This window comes from Callithrix jacchus, chromosome 1 (genome assembly GCF_049354715.1).
Source record: "Callithrix jacchus isolate 240 chromosome 1, calJac240_pri, whole genome shotgun sequence".
NCBI lineage: Eukaryota > Metazoa > Chordata > Mammalia > Primates > Cebidae > Callithrix > Callithrix jacchus.
The window spans coordinates 133,147,974-133,172,428 of NC_133502.1; the positions used below are offsets into that span (position 1 = coordinate 133,147,974).

Genomic DNA, 24,455 nt, shown 5'->3' on the forward strand with positions numbered 1-24,455 from the left:
CCTGTATTTGAAGCTCAGTAAGAAGACAAAAATATCCAGAGGGCAGAGTTAAAAATGAGGAGGCTGCTTCAGAAATGAAAAGTATAAAAGCTAGAGATTATATTTAGTTAAGACATGTGAGTCAGCAGCAATAAGTGAGGCATGAATTTTTAATGTAGTTGACCATGAGATATCTGACTTGTTATATTTTTTATACTTAAATAAATTATATTATGATTTCAGTGGCTGAGAATCACCTTTGGGTATCCATTGGGTCAAAAGACCAATTCTCTGCTTTTCTTCTATAGATAGTAAAAAAATTCTCGTCTAAAGGCCATTCTTCTCAGCCCCAGTGTTTGGCTTTTCATTACTTCTTTAACAGTGACTCTTTTTCCTATGTTGTCAAATAGTTGAACACATTCGGAGTGGTTCAATGCATGGCCAAATTTCACATCAACATGACAGACTCTTTGGTGGTAAACTACAGTGAAGTTCCCCACCCATTTCCCAACCTAAAGTGTCATTTCCACTGAGCTAATTCCTACTGGAGATAGATAACATACAACTGAATGCCAGTGAAAATCTCTGTCTTTCCCAAGTAGTTCTGCTGCAAGGTATACTGACTGATGATAACTTAATAAAAGTGTAAGGAGGAGATCAACAAACTTTACCACAAAATAATGGACAATCTTGATGAATATGATCGATCAGTCTTAATGGATGCAATGTCCTTTAGGTGAAATTTTCTAAGCAGACTGCATCTCAGAAGCTAGATGAGATCAAGAAATAGAGAACTTAGAATATAAAACTAGAGGGGAAAGTAGGTGAATATAATCTCCCAAAAGGGAAAAGAGCCTGATGCCAGAGAGTAAGTGCTCATAGCTCCCTGAGATACGCTGTCAAGTTGAACTCAACTCTTTGATGATCCCTGAACAAGTCTGCAAATTTCTCATCTTTGTTAGTATAGTTTCTATGAGGATCAGATCTCAGCAAGTGATGAGAATTACCACTCTGTGAAAACGTTCAGGCCCAGAACCTAGGTAGACAATGAAAATAATTGGCTATTTCAGTAACAATGAGCAGCAGGCAAGGCCAGAAGTTCCACCATCAGTTTCAGCAGTATCTACTATGTGGCAACAATTAAGCGGATTAGAGATACACATGGGTGCATAGCCACAAACGAGTTAGGTAGCTGGTCACAGAACCCCGTTAAAATTCAAAGCATTTATTTTCTCAGAAGAGGAGAAAAGCAAGTCAGTTAGGACCTAAACACTATCTGATGAGCGAGGCACTGTTTATTCATTCTTCCAAAAACTACTTGAGTGTCTGTTATATGTCAAGCACTGATGAGAAAAATGGGATGGAAAAGCCTAGGGAAACCTAGACCATTGGACTCTGTGTGTCTAAGAGGTTCTGATTCACAAAAAAAAAAAAAAAAAAAAAAAAATGATGCTTGCATCAGGGGAAGATGATGGGGACACAGTAAGAGTTCCCATAAACCTTAAGCTGGTTAGTTTAAGCTCCTTGTGCCAGTAAACCAATAAGCACACACACACAAAAGAGTTATAATACTGGGAGAGGTAATTAACCCTGCTCATCAAGAGAAAACAGAAATGCTACTACATACTAGGAGCTTAGAGCTATGGGTCTGGGACTCAAGTGATCCATTAGAGCTTAATACTCTCTGGTCAAGTGTACGCTCTAAATGGCAAAAGGGAATGGGATTTCTCAGATATCTTGAATCTGAGAATGTTCCTGCAACAAATCATGTGACACCAAATTCATTTTTTGCCTTTATTAATAGTTTCTATTAGAATCAGGTCTCAACAAGTGATGAGAGTGGCCGGTCTGTGAAAATGCCTGCCAGAACCTAGATAGATAATGAAAATATTTGGATATTTTGGTAAAAATGAGCAGCAGACAAGGACAGATGTTCCATCATCAGTCTCAGTAGTTTGGGATTCAAGTGATCCATTAGGATCTTTTCTGTCCCTTCTAGTAAACCTAATCTAAGATAGCAAGGAATAAAAAGCAAAAGGCAGTACAGAAAGGGGAAAAGCAAAGTGACAGCAGAATGGACATTTCAAATGGATCTTCACTGAAGCTTTACTGAGCTTGTTACATTTGACAATGCACCCACAGCATCCAAGAGCAAAAGGAAGGGTATTGAGGATGAAGGCAGAGGGGTGGTAGGGAGCTAGGTTCTACAGAATCTTGTAAGGTTCTGAAAACTGCTACTGGAAACTATATGAAGAATATAAAAATTATTATCTATCGGAGGGTTTAGCAGTGGAGTGTCATCCTACAACTTTTGTTTTTTTGAGATGGAGTCTCATTGTATTGGCCAGGCTGGAGTGCAATAGTGTGCCACTGCAACTCAGCCTCCTAAGATCAAGCAGTTCTCCTGCCTCAGCCTCTCAAGTAGCTGGGATTACAGGCATGTGTCACCTGGCCTGGGCTAATTTGATACAACTTAAATTTTAACAGGATTATTCTGGTTGCCAGGTTGCTAGGACAAATGGGGAATAATAAGCTGGGGAGAGTGGAGCAAGAGTGGAAACAAGGATGTCAGTTAATTCATGAGGCCCCTGCAATCATCTAGAGAGAGGGTGGTAAAAGCATGGAGAACATGCTTGAAATCTAGAAAGAAAAGAACTTCGTGGCAGAGAATAAGGTAAAGGTATATTCTGAAGCTATGGAGTGGATAATCAATGGGAATTACCAGAGAGCCTGATCCTCCCTTTTGGGCAAAATGGAATACAGGAGCATGGAATAGAGGAACTAAGTACTGTGTCAGGCCATCTGCTTAAAACTGACAGGGATCTATATTACTCTGCCCATTGACTACACAATGACTTTTGTTTCTTTGTTTCTTGGATTTGGAGTTTTGCTTTGGTTTTTATTGTGAGACAGGGTCTTACTTTTTCACCCAGGCTAGCGTGCAGTGGCATGGATCCTCTGCACTACATCCTCAACTTCCCCCTGCTCAAACAGTCCTCCCATGTTAGCCCCCCAAATAAGTAAGAGTACAGGCATGTGCCATCATGCCCAGATAAGTTTTGTATTCTTTTTAGAGATAGGGTTTTTTCCTGTTGCCCAGGCTGGTCTGGAACTCCCGAGCTCAAGCAATCTGCCCACCTTAGCTTCCTAAAATGCTGAAATTGCAAGAGTGAGCCACTGAGCCAAGTCTCACAGTGACTTTTTAGGTAAGACATTTCATATCCACTCTCTTAGAATCCAATGTCTCTTTTCTTCCATTTCCTTCTATTTGAATCCAACTCATCCCTGAATGTATACACAACAGAAAGATTTGCTCTTCTTCCTATGAAATACTTTAGTACTTTGTGACAATCACATTTTCCATTGATTTCATATCATCTTCCTCATGACATTATTCACTAAACACTGAATGAGCACCTATTCTGTGCCAGGTTCCGTATTAGATGGTATATGGTGACAGACTCTTGTCATATGACTTGAACATGGTAAGCCCTTGAATAAATGAAAGAGCAATAAAGAATTTGGCTGAAGATGGGAGCAGAATTCAAGATTGCTAATTTCTAGGCAAATGTTCTTTCCTCAATATCTGAGTTATACTCAAATGTCATATCCTCCTTAGCTGTAGCAAATTAGCTTTTTAAAATATGCCATAAAATAATGAACATACATCACTTTTGATAATAACATCTATTTCCTGCATCAATCTTTTAGAGTAAGGGAATTCATGCCAACAGAACACCTTTTAGACCATTTAGTTTATAGAAGGGTGAATTGTGCCTACATTAATTCAGTTGCCTTTATCTGTTCTTCTGAAAAAGCACAGTTGTAATTAAACTACCGAGGATACAATAGAAATGATTCCCACATCACCTTACCTTGACCCCATTCTTTATCTCTATTTCTGAGAAACTTCTAATTTTCACTTTCTTAAAAACTTATAGGAAAAAATATTCTCTAAAGAAATAACAGTATTATTTAGTATTCACCAGTGTTTTATATGTATTAGCTCTATCCTTAATTAATCCATTGAGATAGCTAATATTTTTCACATTTTACTAGCTGTAGAAACTGAGCCTAGAAATTTTGAATGATTTTGTGAAGATCACACAGCTTATAAATGACAAAACTTGAAAGAATTTCATATCTATATTATTCTTAGTTGTAGACATGAAATTCCAAAGGTCTAATTTACTGTTCCTTAAGAAATAAAGCATACTACATTGGCAGCAACAGTAAATTCTCATTCAAAAATTAGCTAGTTCCTTTCTTTCCTGGCCTTAATAACTAAAAATACTTGGAAAATGTTACCTTTTTATTAGTACTTTAGGCCTTAAATTTGAAAACAGTAAATCAAATAAACTTGTTCTATGCAAAACACTTGAATTGCATTGAATTACTAAAAGCATACATGTCAAGTAAGTTGACTCCCTTGAAAAATAAGGAAGAAAATAAAACTAAATATCTAAAAAAAAATGCATTGGAAGCTAAAAGAAAAAGATCCAAAAAGTGGGCTATTGTCATTTATAAGAGAAAAGGTGTATTCATTCATTTTAATTACCTTAATTTGTCAAACATTCCTAATTTTGATAACCATCACATAAAAAGACATTTTTAAAAGCATTTTGTTTGAAATTTTCAGAACTGTTTCACTGAAATATGGGTGATGTCACAGCAATGGATAGTGAATGAGGTTACAAGAAACTCATACAGAAAGTCCTACATATACAAAGCCAAAATCCTAAGAATGTATCATGTCATCCCTGGTTATTTTTCAATAATTTGTAAACTTTATAGGAAAATCTGAGATTAATCTAGGCTAATTCTATTTTACTTATGGTAAAAAGGAGGACCAGAGAGTTTAAGTAACTGGCTCCAGATCACAGGTTGCCATCTTAGTTTAGCAAATTTGACTAGAACATTCTCCAAATGTTATCACTTATCTGTTAGTTTTGTTGAGTTCAAACATCAAAAGACTCAGAGGACCATTCATGCTGTAATCTTTCAATATTTCAAATTTAAACTTGTGTTTAATTTTCTATTCTGTGTTCATGCACTCAATTTCAAATTTAGAACACTTCTCAGAGTTCTTGACTTTCATTTCATTGTTAATAAGGTGGAGAATTTTAATTATCTAGAAATTACTTGCAAAACATTTTGCCCAAAAAAAAAAAAAAAGTAAATGGAAAAAACTACGTAGTGATACAGACAGGAGACAGGGAAATACTGGGTAGAAGAGCACGGCTCCCCAGCAAAGACCCCACCCTTGAGCCTGGAAATCACGACTCTAAATGAGAAAAGTTATTCCTGTCCCACCCAAATGCTGCTTTTTCCAAAACCACCCTGGTCTACCAAACCCCCTTATCCTGTACCTGTAAAAACCCCAACTCCACTGGTAGAGGAGCAGAGTCATGTGGTAGAAAAGAAAAGAAGCATCATCTGAAGTATGAAAGGAGTTTGGCTGGGGACAGTCAGAGAGGAGTTCAATTTGGAGCTCCCAAACTCCAGGAAAAGACTGTTGCCACTCCATCCCTTCTCCAGTTCCCCATCCTGCCAAAAGTCACCTTCATCACTCGGTAAAATTTCCACATTCATTATCCCTCAAGTTCATGTGACCTGATTTGTCCTGGACACCAAACAAGGACCCAGGTACCAAGAGGGCAGGGTATAAAAAAAGGCTCTCGCCCTGACTCTCCACTGAGCTGGAGGCTAAGTGTTAATCAATTCAGTGGAGAGTCAGGGTGACAGCCATTTTTTATACCCTGTCCACAGTAATGCTCTTTTAGCAGAGCATTAATGGTAACACACAGAGGTTATTAATGCTAAAAGAGCATTAATGGTAACACACCCCTAGATGCTGCCATGGGGCTGGAGCCCAAAAGTGCTCACCCTGGCCCCAGCAGCTGCTCACCTGTGTACTCTCTCCCATTAGGGTTTGAGCCATTGGGTTTGAGTGAGTGAAATTCATTCCTGCTGGCACCAAAGTGGCCAGCTGGACCCTGAGCCAGTGCACTCCAGTTCCCACCTGCAAAAAAGGTCAAGGGAACTCTCCCATCTCACTAGGATTTCTGTGCATTATGGTTTGGGGAAGCAAATGAATTCTCTATGTTCTCTGGTCATCCTAGAGTGATTCAATACCACCAGTAATAAGTTGCTGAAAACCTAGCAGCCTTTACTAGGTAAGAAGCAAAGGGTGCAAAGTAGGGTAAAGAAAGAGTAAGTGAACTGGAGAGGCACTTTCACAGTGTTGAGGTAAATATTCAGCATTCAGAGGTTGAGAGCCTCTGCTGAAATTTTGTATTACAGAATTGGGAGGGAGATACCAGAGACTTTAAGAATTTCTTCTATGACTTATAATTCAGTTCTCTTTTATGTCCTCTTACTTTAGGATATGCAATGAAAGTTTAGAAACAGTTTGCTTTTTAGTTTCGGAAATAGACTTCTTTGAATGTGATAATACCAAAAATCTGACCTACCTGATATTAAGTCCCTGGGAGGACCCCAAATGATGACAACACTATCATAATTGTCCACTGTCATATGTGATTTTTTTTCATTCTTCTAGCATGACAAGTTAATCCATACTCTAAGAATTCGATCATTTCAATGGATTATACTACTGTGTAGCAGGTATTATTCCAGATGTATGGCCCCTAATGTATTAGTGGAATTCATGGAAAAAGTGACAAGTAGAAGTATAAAGGGTTGGGGTGAGGCACAGGTAGAAAAGAACATCCTGAGTCTTCACCATTCATAACCCTACCCACTACAGCTAAAAGCCTCACTTGTTAGACTCAAATCCTCTGGCCTCAAATCTTCCCCTGGGACATTAAAGTCCCAGTGTCAATTCAGAATCTGGGGATATCCCTTCAACAGAGAGAAGGAGTAAAAGATCTTAGGCCATCACATTTTGACTCACTGTAAGACAATCCTGCTGTAGATTCTTTGTGATAACATACCAGATCCCAGCACCTCTGTTCTAGGCTTGCTCATTGAAGCTAACATCCTGCCTTACAACTCACCTCCAGTTCTTCAGTTATTGTTTAGGCCTGCTGAGCCTAGGCCTAGCAGTTCTTGCCCCATTTGACAGTATCTTTGACTCCTACCCCTAATTCTAGCCTAACCTAAATTCCTCTGGGGTCTGGAATTTAGCCACTGACTCGTGGGGCCTTACTTATTGATGAGTAAGATTATCTCATCTCAACAATTAGAGATTTGAAAGGAATGATTTGCAAAGTCCTTGCAAATCTCAGAAGCTATTGTGTTGCCAGGTGTCAAAAGTTCACCCAGACAACCACTGACTTCTATGAATTTTGGGTTCTAATAAAAAAAAATCTGTCTTATTATTATAGTCACAGATATAGACTCTTCTTTGGCTAAAACCAAATTATAATAGGAAGACAGAAATAAGTTTGAACTACGATGCAGGACTTGTGACAATCAATAGATTAACACAAGATTTGTGAATTTCTTTGAGCCATGTGAAAAAAGAACTATTGTTTCATTATTATGGTGGAATTATGATTTCTTACATTTGACATCTGAATTAGAAGTACCTGAGCCCTAAGGGGGGAAATCTCATTAAGATTTATATATTATCAATAATAGAAATAGTTTGTAAAAAAATGACCTTGCTAATTTCTGCATAAATATCATGTACTTTCTAGTTTTCTTTGCTGTAAAGTTTTATCTAGCACCAAGGACACTTTTGAGTTTTGCAATTAGTATAGCACAAGAAGTTAGAAACGTAAGAAAGCATTAAGATCACTTTCTGTATTGCGTAGACCTCTATAGGAAATGGTTCTCTCATGTGTCGGATTCATTACAAGAAGAACATGACTTATTTTACAGAAGAAAGAGCTAGAGTGTGACTATAAACTGTCCTTGATGGTGGCGGTTAGGGATAAATGAAAAAATTAAAATCTGCCAATAAATTAACAAGTAATAATTTAATCTATTATTTCCCTACTTCCTTTTACTATATCCTCCATGAGGGGCTCAAGGAAGTGGTGCCATTATCCGATTGACCTTCATATTCAGAAACTGTCCATGCAACTTTGATGGGAAAGCTAATGAGAAGTCAGACCACTCAAAAGGAGACACTGGACAAGCAAAGAATTTTAACATATCTAAATGGCTTTCCAGGCCTTAAGTAATGGCACTACTTCAAGGTAATATAAACTTCGGGGAAATTCTAGTCTAGGGGGTTCAGAGTATAGGTTAGATCTCCATGAAATCAAGCTTAAGTCACACTTTATAATTCTTAAATTAGTTGAGCCTCTCAAACCGTGGTTGAGGATAATATTATTCATATCCCCATTATATATATTTATATATATATGAACAAAAGAATTTCCAGGATGCCTGAGGAATAGCTAATCAAAGTGCCACACTAGTAAATGGCAGACCTGGGCAATAGCATCAGGTTCTCTTACTCTTTGCTGTAATGATATTATTAAATTTAAGAATACACCTAATTCAAGTTATAGGTTTTGATAGATCTTTTAAAATCAGGTTAAGGAAATTTCATTTTTTTCCCCTAGATTTTGGTAGGTTTTATTATGACAGCGTATTCAATTTTGCCTAATGATTTTTCTGCCTTGAGATAGTCATATGCCTTTTTCTTCTTTAACATGTTAGTATGACTTATTAGATTGTTTGTATTTAAATTATTAAAACAATTTTGTACTCATGGGATAAACCTCACTTGGAATGATGCATTCGAGTGTTATATATAATATTGCTAGATTTCATTGCTTTGTATTTCCTTAATGACTTTTATACCTCTCTATGTTCATGAGGGATATTGGTCTGTACTTTTTGTAATGAATCCATCTGGTTTTGGTATCAGGATTACATTAACTTTACCAAACAAGTTGGAAAATATTTCTTCATCTTTTTTTTCTGAAAGGTTTTTTGTAAGATTGGTAATTTTTCTTCATTAAATCTTTGATGGAATTCACCAATGAAGCCACCTAGGCCTGGAGATTTTTTGAGGAGAGAGTTTTAATGACTAATTCCATGTCCTTAAAAGACACAAGGACTATTCTGATTTATTGTTGCAATATGTAGGAGGGTCAGCTTCCTATAAGGTATTCTATCTTACTAAAACTAGACCTTCAGAGCCACCTATTGAAGAGCATATACTTGATCAATTTATGTCTTTCATTTAACTCATTCAGGTTTTCTATTGTTCTTAGACTAAAATCCTAAAGCTATAATTAATCAACAATTTCCTCTATGGCTCCTACTGTGTCTCCCTCAGCAAAAGAGAAAAAATGCTGTAGCTGATCTCTGCACTCCATACACTTGTCTTCTTTCAGTTCTTCAAACTAGCATATTTCCTACGACTCAGGTCATTTCCATATGCCTTTCCTCTTCCAGGAATGAATGAGTCCCTCCTAATGCCCTTCACTTTGCAAATTCAAGTTCACCCTTGCATAACCTACCCTATCCTACCTCTGAGAAGCCACCTCAATCTCTCTGACTAAATCAGGTGCCTCTCTTCTCCGCTTTCTTGGTTCTCACTAATTTTCTTTCCTTGCTTCTAGAACAGTTTATAACTACACACTCACTTAATTAATGTCTATTTCCCTCATTAGACTAAAATCTCAGTGAGGGCTGGGATCATATCTGTTTTGTTGATGATGGTAACTTGGGATTTAATATAGTAATGACTGGCAAATAAATCCTAATTATTTGTTGAAAACGTGAAAAAATAAATTAATGAATGCAATATGGATTTTGGATATTCCTTCCTGTTTTTATTCTTCCATCCACCATTATGTTCTGTTGACTACTATGATGAGCTCATTTATTTTAAAATTTCAGTACAGTATAATGATTCTGTGCTTTTCTCACTTTAGCTTAATTTTTATAGTGTTCTTAAACATTAATACAGTGGAGTGCACTATGATGACAATATTATATTCTAAACGTGAAGATTTTCTGGGACCTGTGTACTTCATAATATCCTATACTGCCAAAGTCCTGCATTGGCCACTAGTATTTATAAGCTGTGTGATTTCGGTCTTGCCATTAGCCATTTAATTAATCTCAGTTCTTCATTTGAATCTGGGATGAATAATGCTACATTTCCCTACTAGTAATATGTGAAAATGTTTGATAAACCATAGAATGCAACAAAAATCTAGTGAGTTTGTTAATGCTAATCTTTATTATCATGAAATTAAGAATGTTTACCTTGGAAACATCCATTTGCTCTTCCTATAAGTGCTAATTTAAGGTGTGTATACAATAAACTGTAGAAAAATATTCTTATGCCTAGAAAAAAAACTGGATGAAAATATTTACAAATTTTCTCCAGGGTGAATGGGTTTGCATTTATAGTGAGAAAAATACATTTTTAAAGAGAACAAAAAAAAAGGAGAATATGTCGATTGCTGTGACAGTGCCATTAGTTTCTATTAGTATTCTACTGTTTCTATGAGTTGTCTGATATCCCTGGATTAATTCATAAAACTCTGATCAGTGTCCTTAGAAATGCCCTCAACACAACTCCATGAGAGCTTCTTTTTTATTTGAAAATGGAGCCACCACAACTAGGAATATGACAGAGGGTTCTATCCAGAGACAGGAAAAGGACAAGATACAACATTTCCCTGTCAGTCCTTCAAAATTTTGGAATTCTTTGAGACACCAGCAAACAAACAACTCAGCAGAGAATCCAGAATAGGTGGTTCAGAAATCAAGCGGCTGCTTTGACACAGGCTGAGCAGGATAATAAAACCATTCCATAGTCTCACCAGCAAATAGACAGCAATGACCTTAGAAAAAGACCATAATGATGACCAGAAATATTTTCAGCTGCCATCAGCAACATTATCTATTCATGAAGTGATGTTTCTTTGTTCTTTGCTTCAAACATACAAATTAACCAGGTACTTAAGTTGTCTTTGCCTTCTTTGACATCAGCATAAATAGCAACAATAAATATCACACATCTTTTAACAACACAGAAAACAGCTGATCTGTAAAATATAAAATATATGAGAAAACTTCCATCACTCTCCTCCTCTCCCCACTATCAAGTGAGCCCTGCACAGTCTTCTCACAGTTTTCAATGTATTAGTATAAACATTGCTTGACCCCAGTTAACTCCAGAAGCAAGATTTACATAAAAGAAAAATGAGAGGAGAAAGAAAAGGAAAAAACCCATCTCTGTGTATTTAGCTGGAAGGAGACAAACGTCCTGCAACAAAACACATTTTGATGTGTTGGATTCTCTCTTCTAATTATAAAAGTAGAATTTCAAAATAAAAGAACAGAATAAAGAGACAGTGTCCCCAGAGAAGCAGACAGGCTGGCTTCCAAGAGGCTTGTAAAATAACATTTCCTTTATTGAATTCATCCTGTCCGAGGTCTGTTCTTCAGTTCTATAGGCTCGGAAACCTAATTTATCAAATCCGGAGAGAAGAGGGCAGTCCATATTAATCGAATTCCATGTAAAATGATCAATTCATTAATCAACAATGAAAACACTAACAATTGTACAAAACCACAAGATCAGAATAGTCTGCTTCTTTGAACAAGTCTACATTGGATGCTGAAGCATAATCATAAAAATACTTGGAGAATAGAGACTCAAAGACAAGAGGATTGCTGGGTGATTTGCATATTTAACACCTCCAGAACAAAACTTCATGTGTGTCTATTTCCTACAGGATCTGTTTGTGAACATGGTCAATCAACTATTTGATCAGTACTTTCCTCTTATTTCTTTCTAAATCTGGATTCCTACCAGGGCTTATACCATAACACTTCTAGAGTGTTTTTAGTTTACTGATTAGACATAGATTTTTAAAAAAAATCTCAGGACTGACCCAACCGTTAAAGACTAACTTAAAAATTTTAATTCCTTGAAAATATACATAATTTTAAGCCTCTTTCACTTTTGTTTATTCTTAGAATTTCTTAGCATTTTTAGAATTCTTAGAACAAAACCTTCTAAGGTAAGTTTTAAAATATAAAACTTGCTGGGAAAGAGGATGGATCGATGGATGGATGGATGGATGGATGGATGGATGGATGAACAGACAGACAGACAGACATATAAATATATAACTCCCTGCTATAAGCGTTTCAAAGAACTTACATGCACAATTAAGGTAGTACAATGATTTCTGTCCCTTCCTGACTCTGCTCCGCTCCTTGCTATCCTGGAACTATCGAACTAACTTTTATTCTACTCTCTTCCAGAATTCACATCCCAATACCTAGATCCAGAATCTATTGATTCACTAGTTGTTAAAGGAACAGACATATAGAGTGACATATTTTCCTAAAAGTGAGGAATTCTCATTCCTGCTTCACAGAAATGAGACAGTGTATGGATGGTAAGAACCTGTGAGGATGTATAGGCATGATAGACAGAGGAGGGTGGAAAATGGAAGCAGATATGGAACACAGACAGAAAAGACTGGGAATCTCAAAGACATGTTTTTACTACTTAATTTTGCTCAAGATTGGTCTTAAACGATATATTTTAATGTTTTCCTCTTTCGCTGTCCTCAAGGAATATTACTAAATTACATTTTAGAAAAAATCCTGGGAAGCAGCCCCTCCGCACCCTTTGTTTTTTCTTCTTTCTAGTTTCCTTCCTCTCTACAAATTTTAGGAACATTCTGATTTCAAGGACGACTGAAGTAAAAGGAAACAGCAAAAATGAGGCAAAAGTTAAAAGGAATGGAGCAAGGCAAAAAGAAATGTTCTCCATATTTACAAATTGAATTATTACTTTGGTAAATTCTCTTTCTTTTATAGGGATGGAAGTAAACCAGAATTTACTAAGATTCAATAGAAATGTTTCCACTTTTGAAGGATAAAAATGGCAAGCTTATAAACAATATCCTAAAGGACTTTACTAAATTAAATAACAGAAACTGAAAGAAAACTTTTTATATTAATCCTTGAACAAAATATATATAGAGATACCATAAGACAGAAAAAATCCAGAAACTCAGCTATAAATTCAATAACAGAAAGGGATACAAATAACCAAGTTTAAGCTGCCAAACCCTACACAGTAAACAGATTCCATCTTGTCTTCATGAGATTTCAGTACAATTGTTGGTTAATTTCTTCTTTGAATTTTTTTAAGAAAAATGTAACTAATTCCTTCTGCAATTTAAGAAACTAGATATGAGCAATGTACACACAAATAGGAGTTCTGATGACATCTAAATGGAGCTGTACCAGGACCACAGTCTGTTCTAGTTACAAGCCAGCCTATGAAAACATAACTCACCTTTCATTAGTCCAGTAGGGACAGAATACCTGCTCTATTCTAATTGAAAAATTCTTACAACTCTTAATAATGCAAGTCAGATCACAGCTGCATTTTCAAATTTAGTTAAGTTGCATATATAACTTATAGCAAAAAGGGTTCATGAAAGTCAAAGAGAGCCCTATATGGAATAGAAATTACTGTCATAAATTCAGCCTTTACAGACAGATACACTGTCTCAGCTGGCATGAGAGGAAGGGAGACAAAGACTGAACAGCTAGCAATGTCAGTACAGAGACACACGTGAGAAGACACATACAAAAAACAAGAACATCTCCACAGAACAGCAAAAACAAATCACATATATAGGAAAGATAAATGCATCTGATCTTTCTAAGAAGTCGATATTGCTCTTTACAGTGAGAGGTGACAATTAACCTTGTTTCAGATTTAAGGCATGGAGGTTAAGAGCATGCTTTGGCTGGACAGCCTTTATGGGAGTCACACAAACTATATGACCTTGAATTTTTTTCTAAATCTTAGTTTACTCACAGGTAAAATAAGTAATAATGTCTCTATCTCTGGGTTGTTTTTATAAGTAACCGAGATAATGTATGTAAAATATATTACAGACCTTGGCACATAGCATGTTACCAGAATGTGGTAGCTAGTATTATTATTAATTTTTTTTTTTTTTTGAGACGGAGTTTCGCTCTTGTTACCCAGGCTGGAGTGCAATGGCGTGATCTCAGCTCACCGCAACCTCCACGTCCTGGGTTCAGGCAGTTCTCCTGTCTCAGCCTCCTGAGTAGCTGGGATCACAGGCACGCGCCACCATGCCCAGCTAATTTTTTGTATTTTTAGTAGAGACGGGGTTTCACCATGTTGACCAGGATGGTCTCGATCTCTTGACCTCGTGATCCACCTGCCTCGGCCTCCCAAAGTGCTGGGACTACAGGCGTGAGCCACCGCGCCCATCCGCTATTATTATTATTATTACTGTTTGGTAATTAAAATATTTAAGAGAATGTTTTTGTTATTTTTTTTTTCAATGCTAAACACTAGCCTCCTGCTAGATTTTTAAATTAAAATAAAAACAAAAACAAACCCCAGCCAGCTACAACCTAAAATAATCCTCAAAGAGGGAAAGCAATGAATGGGTAATGATTTTAAGACTCCCTTTAGAAGGCTTGTTTTCATTTAAATGCCATTCAAAACAAGAACAGTGTTCCCATGACGCTTAAAAGATATGTACGTAAATAGAGCAAGTGGAGACATGAGTTCATATAATTTATTGCTAGAAAGAAACAGATAAGATCTAACTCTATAGACTCATCTTTGAAATGAGTAAATTCTTGTCTAGAAAATGAGTGTTTCTTTATTTTTTACTTATTTATTGTTGTTATTATTTTGAGACAGAGTCTTATTCTGTTGCCCAGGCTGGAGTGCAGTGACACAATCTTAGCTCACTGCAACCTCTATCTCCTGGGTTCAAGCAATTCTCCTGCATCAGCCTCCAGAGTTGCTGGTATTATAGGCACACATCACCACACCCAGCTAATTTTTTTATTTTTAGTAGAGATAGGGTTTTATCACATTGGCCAGGCTGGTTTCAAACTCCTGGCTTCAGATGATCCATCCTCCTTCACCTCCCAAAGTGCTGGGATTACAGGCTTGATCCACCCCGCCATGCCAGAAAATGAGTATTTCAAGATCACTAGATGATTAGTTACCAACACTAGAACCCAAGTATCTGCCAGTCTTTCTGTGAAGACCAAGAGCTTGTCATGCAATTCATTTCTGTTCTTAATTATCAGCTATAGTAGAGTTTCTTGTGAGGAAAATGAGACTTCTGAAGCAACTCTGGAATGCCCTAGGACACTGACAAAGGAGAGTTAGGATAATGACACTTTGATATTAGATTTTGGGGATGCTTTAGATGATATCCTTTCCCAATTTCATTGCAAGAAAGTATTTCTGGTTTTATTCCCATGACCCAAAGTGATGAAAGAAAGTCAAACACAGAAGGTAGTATTTACCTGAATAATTGGAACAGCTTCTTATGCTCTGTTTTATTTACTCTTTGGGTAAATATATTTATTATTCAGGCAGTTTATTTTTATGCATTACATTCTAAATGCATACGGCTTTATAAACCCTGTGTAAAGTACATTGTATGCTGACAATAATTATCAGAAATTGAAGTATATCATAAAAAGTTCTATGAAACTTCAGAGAATTACAAGCATCCTCTATTTTATTACTGGTATAACCACTGTTGGATTTACAGAATGCCATTGCTAAACTATCTCAAAGACTGATCATTTTTGTATAATTATATATTTGTAGTCAAACACAGATATTGATGGTAAACTTAAAAAACTGGAGTTGATTAATAAACTAATAATTGCAAGACAGATTCAGATTGTTATTTAAGTCCATTTAAATAATACTGTATATGACAAACATTTATTTTTCTCTCACTGAGTGTCCAGATTTGTGGTATGTAAGCACTTTGCTTTAGCTCAGGGTTTCCCAATTGCAGCACTCTTAATATTTGGAGCCAGAAAATTATTTATTATGGGGGACAGCCCTGTACATTGTGGAATGTTTTACAGCATCCCAGGCCTCTACCCACTAGATGCTAGTACCACTTTCTGCTGTGTAGAAGCAATCAGAAATGCCTCTGACATTTTCACAATTTTCCTGGTGGCAAAATTGCCTCCATTGAGGACCACTGCTTTAGGTCATGAAATTCTCTCAATAATCTTATGAGGCAATGTATTACCATCTCCATTTTCTAGGTGAGGTGACAAATGCTTAAGAAGTTTAGTAACTTGTTCAATGTCACACAGATAAAAAGTGGAAGTCAAATCAACTGCAGATCCCAATAATATAATCATTGAATCCAACTACCTCACTCCAAGACCAAGGTCAATAGAATATCAAGTTCTATGTATCCATAGACATCTTCCCAATGCCACACTGAAATGGAGAGGCTCTGCTCCTTTGAGAAAGCACATATTCCATTTCCCAGGAATGTTTGTTTATTCTCACACACACACACACACACACACACACACACACACACACTTTAAGTTCTGGGATATATGTGTAGAATGTGCAGGTTTGTTACATAGGCATACATGTGCCGTGGTGGGTTGCTGCATCTATCACCCAGTCATCTACATTAGGTATTTCTCCTAAGGTATAGCCCCCACCCCCTGACAGGCCCCGGTGTGTGATGTTCCCCTCCCTAGGTCCATGTGTTCTCCTTGTTCAATACTCACTTATAAGTGAGAACATGCAGTGTTGGTTTTCTGTGCTTGTGTCAGTTTGCTGAGAATGCTGGAAAGTTTTTACATTCATAAACAATGTGTCAGCCATTTTGAGTTATACCATAGCCACAGATGATATGAATATTTCAGGGGCTTAAAACACTCAAATTTCATTTCTGGCTTACATTATATTGTCATTGTGAAATGACATGGGCTTTGCTCCACCATCCCAAGACACAGATCATCCTGCTGGGACATGCCAGTCTCTGGCAGAGTGATAAGAGAACCATATGATGGCTCCTGCAGTTTGTGCTCAGAAGTGACACAGATCCCTTGCACTCAGTTTATATGATTGAAGCAAGTCAAGTGACTAAGCATGACATCAGTGGGCAGAAAATATAGCCCTTCCTCAGGAAGAAGCGAAGTAGAGAAGGGCCAGGGAAAGAGGATCCTGGTAGGAAAAATAATGAACATTTTTGAAAAATAATTCTACCTTTTTACAATTACAATGGAATGTGACCCAAGATAATGTCTCATCAAAGGTAAATTGATTTTTATTCAAAATGCCTGGAACTGTGTGTTCTCTGGAGGTACCTGTTTAAGAAAGAAATCCTAATGCGGCAGCCAAGTGCCAGAAACAGAACAGTTACACATTTAGTATTTTAGAACTTCAAAACAGTAACATATCAGAGACTTCACAAGACAAATGCATGCCGTGTCCTGATTCTTTTCTAACGGGATTTCTTCGAGAGACAGCCCAAGTTCCTTTCCTTTTAAATAAACCTGTTTCATGATCTCTTAAATGGCAGCTCTAGAAACTATTCAATTTCTACCTGATCTAGGCTATTTTGAGTAAAGAGCAGATCAACTTCTAGGAATAAAAAGAATGCTTGTACTTGGTTTTTGGTGAGAAGGCATTCCGTCATTCAAGGGGATCTGTGGGAGGATTCAGCACAGGCTATTCATTTTAATGCTTTTACTACACAAACTTCTTTCTTTGCCCATTCTACCTTACCTTCCTCTGTGTCTTTGTCTCTTTTTCTTTCTCTCTTTCTGCCTTCCTCTCGCCATAGTCTCTAAGAAAAACTTTGGTTTAAAAATCATAGAAATATTTTAAAACAAAAAGGATTATTTTTCAAATGTTTTTATCAGTCTTTTAGTGGAGCTGCATAATAAATGCACTTAACTTGAAGAACTAAAGTACACCAGAGGCAGAGAGAGTGAGAGAAAAGGAAAAAATAAAAATAAAAAGGGAGCACAATAGGTGTAAGACAGTGGTAAATCCTTACCCCTCCTCTCATGAAGATATAAAACCTAATTTTCCTACACTTGAATTTGAACTGAAAGTAGTGACCTTTTTGATAAACAGAATGTGACAGAAGTGACAGCCTAGACCTTCTAAGGGTAGTTGGTTGTGTTTTTGAAAAGCCTTGTGGCTTCAGTTCAGGCCTTTTATATAACTTAGTGTTGTGGATGAACTTGTGTCCCCGAAGACATGTTGAAGTTCTAACCCCCTATACCTGGGAAGGGAAACTTATTGGAAAGTTAGGTTTTTGCTATTATAATCAAGTTAAGATGAAGTCACATTGGATTAAGGAGGGCCCTAAATTCAGTAACTGATATCCTTATGTGGGGAGAGACATTTGGATAACCAAAAATACACACAGAGGGGAGACAGGAATGTGAAGACAGTGGCAGAGTGTTGCAGCCACAAGCCAAGGACTGCTAAAGAATTTCTGGAGCCACCAAAGTTATGAAGAGACAAGAAAGAATTATCCAGAGCATGGCTCCAAAGACACCTTGATTTCAGACTGCTAGTCTCCAGGACTATATGAGAATAAATCCATGTCATTTTACACTGCCCAGTTTTTGGAAATGTGTTCTGATGGCTATAAGAAACAAGCGCATTTCTTCTTAGGATGTTCCCTGTGGGAATCCACGCCCCATCTTGAATCCCAAGCCACAACATGGACAGCCTACATATGAACACTCTGGTCAACAGCCCTAGCTGAGCTGCTGGTCCACAGCCAGCATCAACTGCCAGACATCCCAGTTGAGGCAACAAGTTGTGAGTGAAGAAGTTGTCTTGGAAGCTGATACCCTGTAGATATAAGATAATCTGCCTAGACATCACCTTCTAGAATTCCTGATCCACAAAATTGAAGGCAAAATAAAATTGTTGTTTAAAGCTACTGAGGGTGGGAGTAATTTGTTACATGGCCATAAATACATGTACAGAATCCAATACAGGGAAGTGAATGGCTACCATGTAGAAACCTAAAATATGTAGCCTTAGCTTTGGTATTAGGTAGAAATTGGAAGGATTCCTAAGAGTCTGCTGGTGAACACTGGAAGAACAATGAGGAAAATATTATTGTATACCAAAGAAAAAGGAATCCTGATTATGTAGTGACAAAAATTTAGCAACATGTTTGCTTACCACAGCATTGGAGCAAAAAAAGTTTGTGTCATGAATTTGGGGAGATTTCTGGACATAATATTTAAGTGTCCACTGGTCCAGCAAAATATTTCTCAAATTTCTGACCAGCAAAATAATGAACAAAGTAAATGATGTTTTAAGCCACTACATTGAGGATAAATAAATGGAAGATAGGAAGGTAGGAGAACTGGAAAGCAGAATGTGACAGTTTAGGGTGATAACAAATCCTTCACATTCTTCCAACTGAAAGCTGAAGGCTAACTGCCCTGCCTTTGACTCTGGACTGGTGACATGGCAATTTATTACGCAGCAGTGAAAAACCGGAAGTGGGGAAAAGGGAGAAAGGGAACAAGATCAGTTTAAATAGTGAATGTTCTGGGATGAAAATAAAATGGAGATATAATTCTGCCTCCTAAGGCCGGAACAATTCACCTGTTGACCGTTATTCAAATGTTTAAAGATTATATATACAGTCACAATGTGATCACTAACACAAACCAACTACTTTCTGTGATATTCGACCAAAGAAATAGCTACCTTTTTAATCGTAACTGTGTTGTATTCATGGAGGAAAAAGGTATTTTTTTACATGATATCTCTCTAAAAGATTTTCATGGGTAACCTTCTTGCCTTAGGCCCTTACATCAGAACTTCATCTTCTAAAATGTGACTTCATGATATACTTTCAAATAGAAAATATTTCACATGAAGCAAAACACTCCTGATGTAAGTATTTGCGTATGTGTTAAATGATAAAGACACAATCTAATGCATCAGCATTTCTTTATAGATAAATCTTATTCCACAAATATTTTAAGTGGCTTACAAGTAATATATTCTGTACTCTATAAAAATATGTAAAAAAAAAAAATCGAGGATCAGAGAAAATTTAAAGTTGAATAAAAGTAACAAATCACAAAGAAAATAGTTAAATTAATGCTACATAGTTATCACGTTGTATTTTATTCTGAGCTTCCAGAGAGGTAAAGTGAAATGTCTGTCATATATTTCTCATTGGCAGTGGGAAGGACATACTTCAATTGCAAAAGAGTAACAAGACTATTTATGTCATAGAATTATGAAAATAATTTTCCTTAAGGAATTGCCACTGAGGACACTATGATCCCTACATCTCTCCAGTTAATACCTTACACAGAAACAGGTTTCTATTAACATGTTTCCTCAGGCTTTTTTCAATGAATGAGAATCTAATTCCAAAGCTCAACTTAGTCACAGCAGTATACAACATAAGAAAACATAGCCAATGATATAACTCTGCTTTTTCCTCCTTTGCCAGACTATGAGCTCTTCAAGCAAAAAAACGAAGACAAACCCCACCTTTGTTTTTCTTCTTTTCTTTTCATAACTCTGTATCTATACTTAGTACTACACGTATATAGCATTTGTGGTACATGGTATCACGCAGATATGCCATAGTTGTGTTTTCTGGGAGCGCATGTGAGTTTGTGGAGTGGGAGTGTGTGTGCATATGTGCGCACACATATTCTATTTATTCTATATATTCAAGAATCCTGAATATATAAAGAAACAAAATTCATTTTCCTTTTAAAGCTGTTGAACTACCTCATCTTTAGACTCAATAGAATGATAATATGACTTTTTAATATTCCATTGGAATACATAATAATACACAAAAATGAGTGTTTGTATAGAAAATTCTGGCCAACCAAAAGTTAATATTACTAAGGGAGTTCTCTAGATGAACTTCTCTTTCCTTTTCCACAGTACATTGCAGTGTGACATGTTTATAGCCTGCAGCTGCTGCAAAACTAAAGCAGAGCCTCACTTGCTGAAATCCTGAAGAACAAGTACTTCATGCTTGTTAAACATTAAAATATCCCAAAAGATTTAGAAAAAATCAAGACCACCAGCACTATTTGAAAAAACAAATAGGCATTATCAGTAGCAACTACAGTATTAACGCTAAGTTGTGGGGTGGGAAGAGAAAGTCATTGCAAAGGTTTGGTGGAGAATTGCAAGGAGAGCTTCATAAGGCTGTTTAATGCTTAGGCAGCTGACTTTTATTACCACTTCAAGGGCCAGATCTAACTAAAACTCTCCCCAGTCTTTACTCCACATTGTGCTAAAATGGAATGGAGTATCTAGGCAAAGAGATTTAATGCAAAAGCACGCACATGTGCATACACACACACACACACACACACACACACACAGAAACCTCAATAGAGCATCCTGGTAAACAGCGTTTTTCTCTACAGCAAGGAGTCATTTGTGCCTGTTGAGTGGGAGAACAAAAGCTGATTGCATCTCTTACAGCTTTATGAGCACTTTGGGTTCCAAAGAGGGACAGATTCAACTAGAAAAGATATGTATGGGTTGATATTGTGGAAAAACAATTGTATACCCATGAAAATAATGACAGCTTTATGAATATATACTGAGATCAGTAACAAGGCCACATGGAGCTCAAAAGCAAAGATTGAGTACTTTCCCACAGGGAGCTTATGATCTAGTCAAGAGGAGATGGTAATAATAGAAAGTTTTGTTTACGAGTCTCCTGAGAGATCATCTCATCTGATGTCTTTCAAATTCTTCTCCTGTAAGTCCTAGAAGTCTCACTCAGAGGCACTATCATGGAAGATGAAGAAAAACCAGCTCAGCAGGACTTTCTTCACGGGAGATGAAGAAAAACCAGCTTCAGCACTACTCCAGCTTTCAACAAACTCTACTCTAATATGGCTTATACACTGTATTTCTTTAAGATACTTCCTTTTGTGTTGGGCTCACTTGCTATAAAAATGGAAGGCCTTTTAAGAAAATAATTGGTGGCCAGGCACAGTGGCTTACATCTGTAATCCCAATAAGTGCTTGGGAGGCCACAGCAGGAGGATCACTTGAGCCCAGGTCAAGGTGTTCAAGACCAGCCTCAGTGACATGGCAAAACCCTGTCTCTACAAAAAATACAAGTAAATTAGCAGGGTGTGGTGACATGCATCTGTAGCCCTAACTACTGGGAAGGCTGAGGCAGGAGGATCATTTGAGCCTAGGATGTCTAGTTTCTCTGAAGAACACATAAATCCTCAAGGGTAACTGGTCACAGGCTTGTGGATGACTATTGGAAACACTCGACTGAAATGAGCAGCGAAAGGAGAGAAAATCGTCTTTTTTGGAGTTATTTTGAATACCTCCTCAAAATACTTTTGAAAAGATTACAAAAGCTTTTGATATATTTTCAAATTGCAACAGAAATGTAGAAACACTTTTCACTGCTTATTAGGTAAAGTTAACAGTCTATTTCTTTAGAATTTGAGAGTTGAGAAGGTTAAGCCTAAAAACCAAACTGACAAAATTATTATTCTTGGGTAAAGTTTTTGATACAATCCATTTAGAAAAAATAATATTTACTTTACCTATTATTTATTATTAATTAGAGATCACATTAAGATTAAAGAATCAAATATATTTTCAGTTGATTAACAGAAGAGTTTTTATTTTTTTTTTCTTTCTATTCATTGGAAAGTTTTATTTAATCAAATTCACTGGAATATTAAGAAAAGTTCTTATCAATTTTTTTTTTTTTTGAGATGGAGTCTCACTCTGTTGCCAGGCTGGAGTGCAGTGGCACAATCTCGGCTCACTGCAAATCTCCCCCTCCAAGTTCACATGATTCTCCTGTCTCAGCCTTCCCTGTAGCTGGGACTACATGCACATGCTACCACACTGAGCTAATTTTTGTATTTTTTAGTAGAGACAGGGTTTCATCATGTTGGCCAGGATGGTCTCTATCTGGATAGGATACCTCTATCAAGGTATCCCTCTTGACATCATGATACGCCTGACTTGGCCTCCAAAAGTGCTGGGATTAGAGGCATGAGCCACTGTGCCCAGCCTATTATCAATTTTTAATTTTACTTTTCCATAATTTCCTTCTTGGACAATGTGATTTAAGAGGCCCAATATAATCAGATATGCAAAGTTATGCTAATAATAACAAATAACCCCCAAATCTCAGTGGCTTCCAAAATCACTAATTTATTATTCATGCTATCCATTTACCCTGGATAATCCAAGGGTTTTGCTATGAGATTAAGCAATTACTATTTTGAATATTTTAAGATTTTAAGATTGAAGGAAAGAATGCTTTAGAAAGTCTTGTATTAACAATTTAGAAATCTGGCCACTCGAAGAAAGAGAAACAATTCATCTACTCATTTCCTCATTCAGTAACTACTTTTTAGCACCTAATAGGTAGGCAAGCACTATTCTAGGTTCTTAGAAAACACCATAAAAAATAACAATGAAAACCGTCAAAGCAAAAATTGCATTGTACCAAAATAAACAAGCAAGGAAGATTTTATTCAAGGTTGCTGTGACAGGAGAAAGATCAGAGCTCAGTATGAGCTCAACTCTGCTGATACAAAGGGCAGGAGAATTTTTAGGAGCTGGGATTAAAAGGATCACAGGCCATCTCTGTTTCCTTTGACATTACCCAAAGGAAAAATTAATTTTATAACTTAAAGCAAGGTGCTTGCCTCCTGAGTTTAGGTCTTTACCATCCTACAGAGACTGGGAAATAGAGACTCTATCTTGTGCTATAATTAAATTTCAAAGGGATGGCTTTCAGATCCTTAAATAGTGCTGGGTTACAAAAATGACAAAGGCTTTTTAAACTATTTACATCTCAAATGGGAAGAAAACATTATTATAATTCTAGGTTTTCTAGGATAAATGCTCTAAAAACCTAGGGGAGGGAGTTTTGTAGTTAGACCATCAAGACTCAATGAAGGCTGGGGTGAGCAGTGGATCAAAATCCTTAACACAGGAAGAAATCTGTCTAAAATTGAGTCAATCTGAGGGAAAAACTAAGACAATTTTTGCCAAAACAAAAAGCATGATGACTGTAGTAATTAATCTAATTAATACTTGAAAATTGCTAAGAGAACAAACCTTAAGTGGTCTCATTTCCAAAGGATGAACATCAACAAGATGGCAGACTAGGTCCTTCCAATATTCATCTCCCTCCTCACAGAAATATCCACATGAACATTTATCCACTTGTGAATATACCTTCACAAGAACAAAGGAAACCAAGTGACAGATTTCAGCACCTGGTGTGGAACATAAATAAGAAAAGATGAAGTGAAGCAGGTTCAAGAAAGACAGATACATTACACATATCACCCCTTTCCCAACCAAAGGTAGCACAGCATGGAAACACAGTGCCCACATGGGGGATGTAGAAGGAATTGAGCACTGGACATTGCCTTGGACCCTAAAAACTGACCAAATCTAGTAAAACTCAGCTCCAGGCAGGCCCCCATATCTGCAAACTCCAGGTCAATAATTATGAACTGAGTCTTTGGGCCCATCACACCACCAGGCTGATGATAGCAGTGGTTCTGGGCTTCAGGCTACCCCAGTGCCGAGACCTACCCCTGCATTACTCAGACTCCAGGCCTGCTCCAGGGCCAGTGAGGCCCTGGTAGCCCAAGGCTCCAGTCTGCTCCCAGAACTTGGCTGGCCCTACAGTCCC

The 24,455-nt window shown here is 37.0% G+C and overlaps 1 protein-coding gene across 3 annotated transcripts in view; it reads right to left on the bottom strand.

Annotated features, from left to right (window-relative positions):
* Positions 1 to 24,455, bottom strand: part of LOC118155298 (uncharacterized) — a 409,919-nt gene that overhangs the window by 38,788 nt on the left and 346,676 nt on the right. For 2 of the 3 annotated variants that reach the window (XR_013526816.1, XM_078350057.1), the window contains one exon: positions 23,870 to 24,030. Coding sequence is in view for 1 of the 3 variants with exons in the window: in XM_078350057.1 (XP_078206183.1) it covers positions 23,870 to 24,030 (161 nt within the window). In the remaining 2 variants the exon portion in view is untranslated. Of the gene's footprint in view, positions 1 to 16,461; positions 24,031 to 24,455 lie in introns of those variants that run through there. The other variant, XR_013526819.1, reaches the window with a different exon arrangement.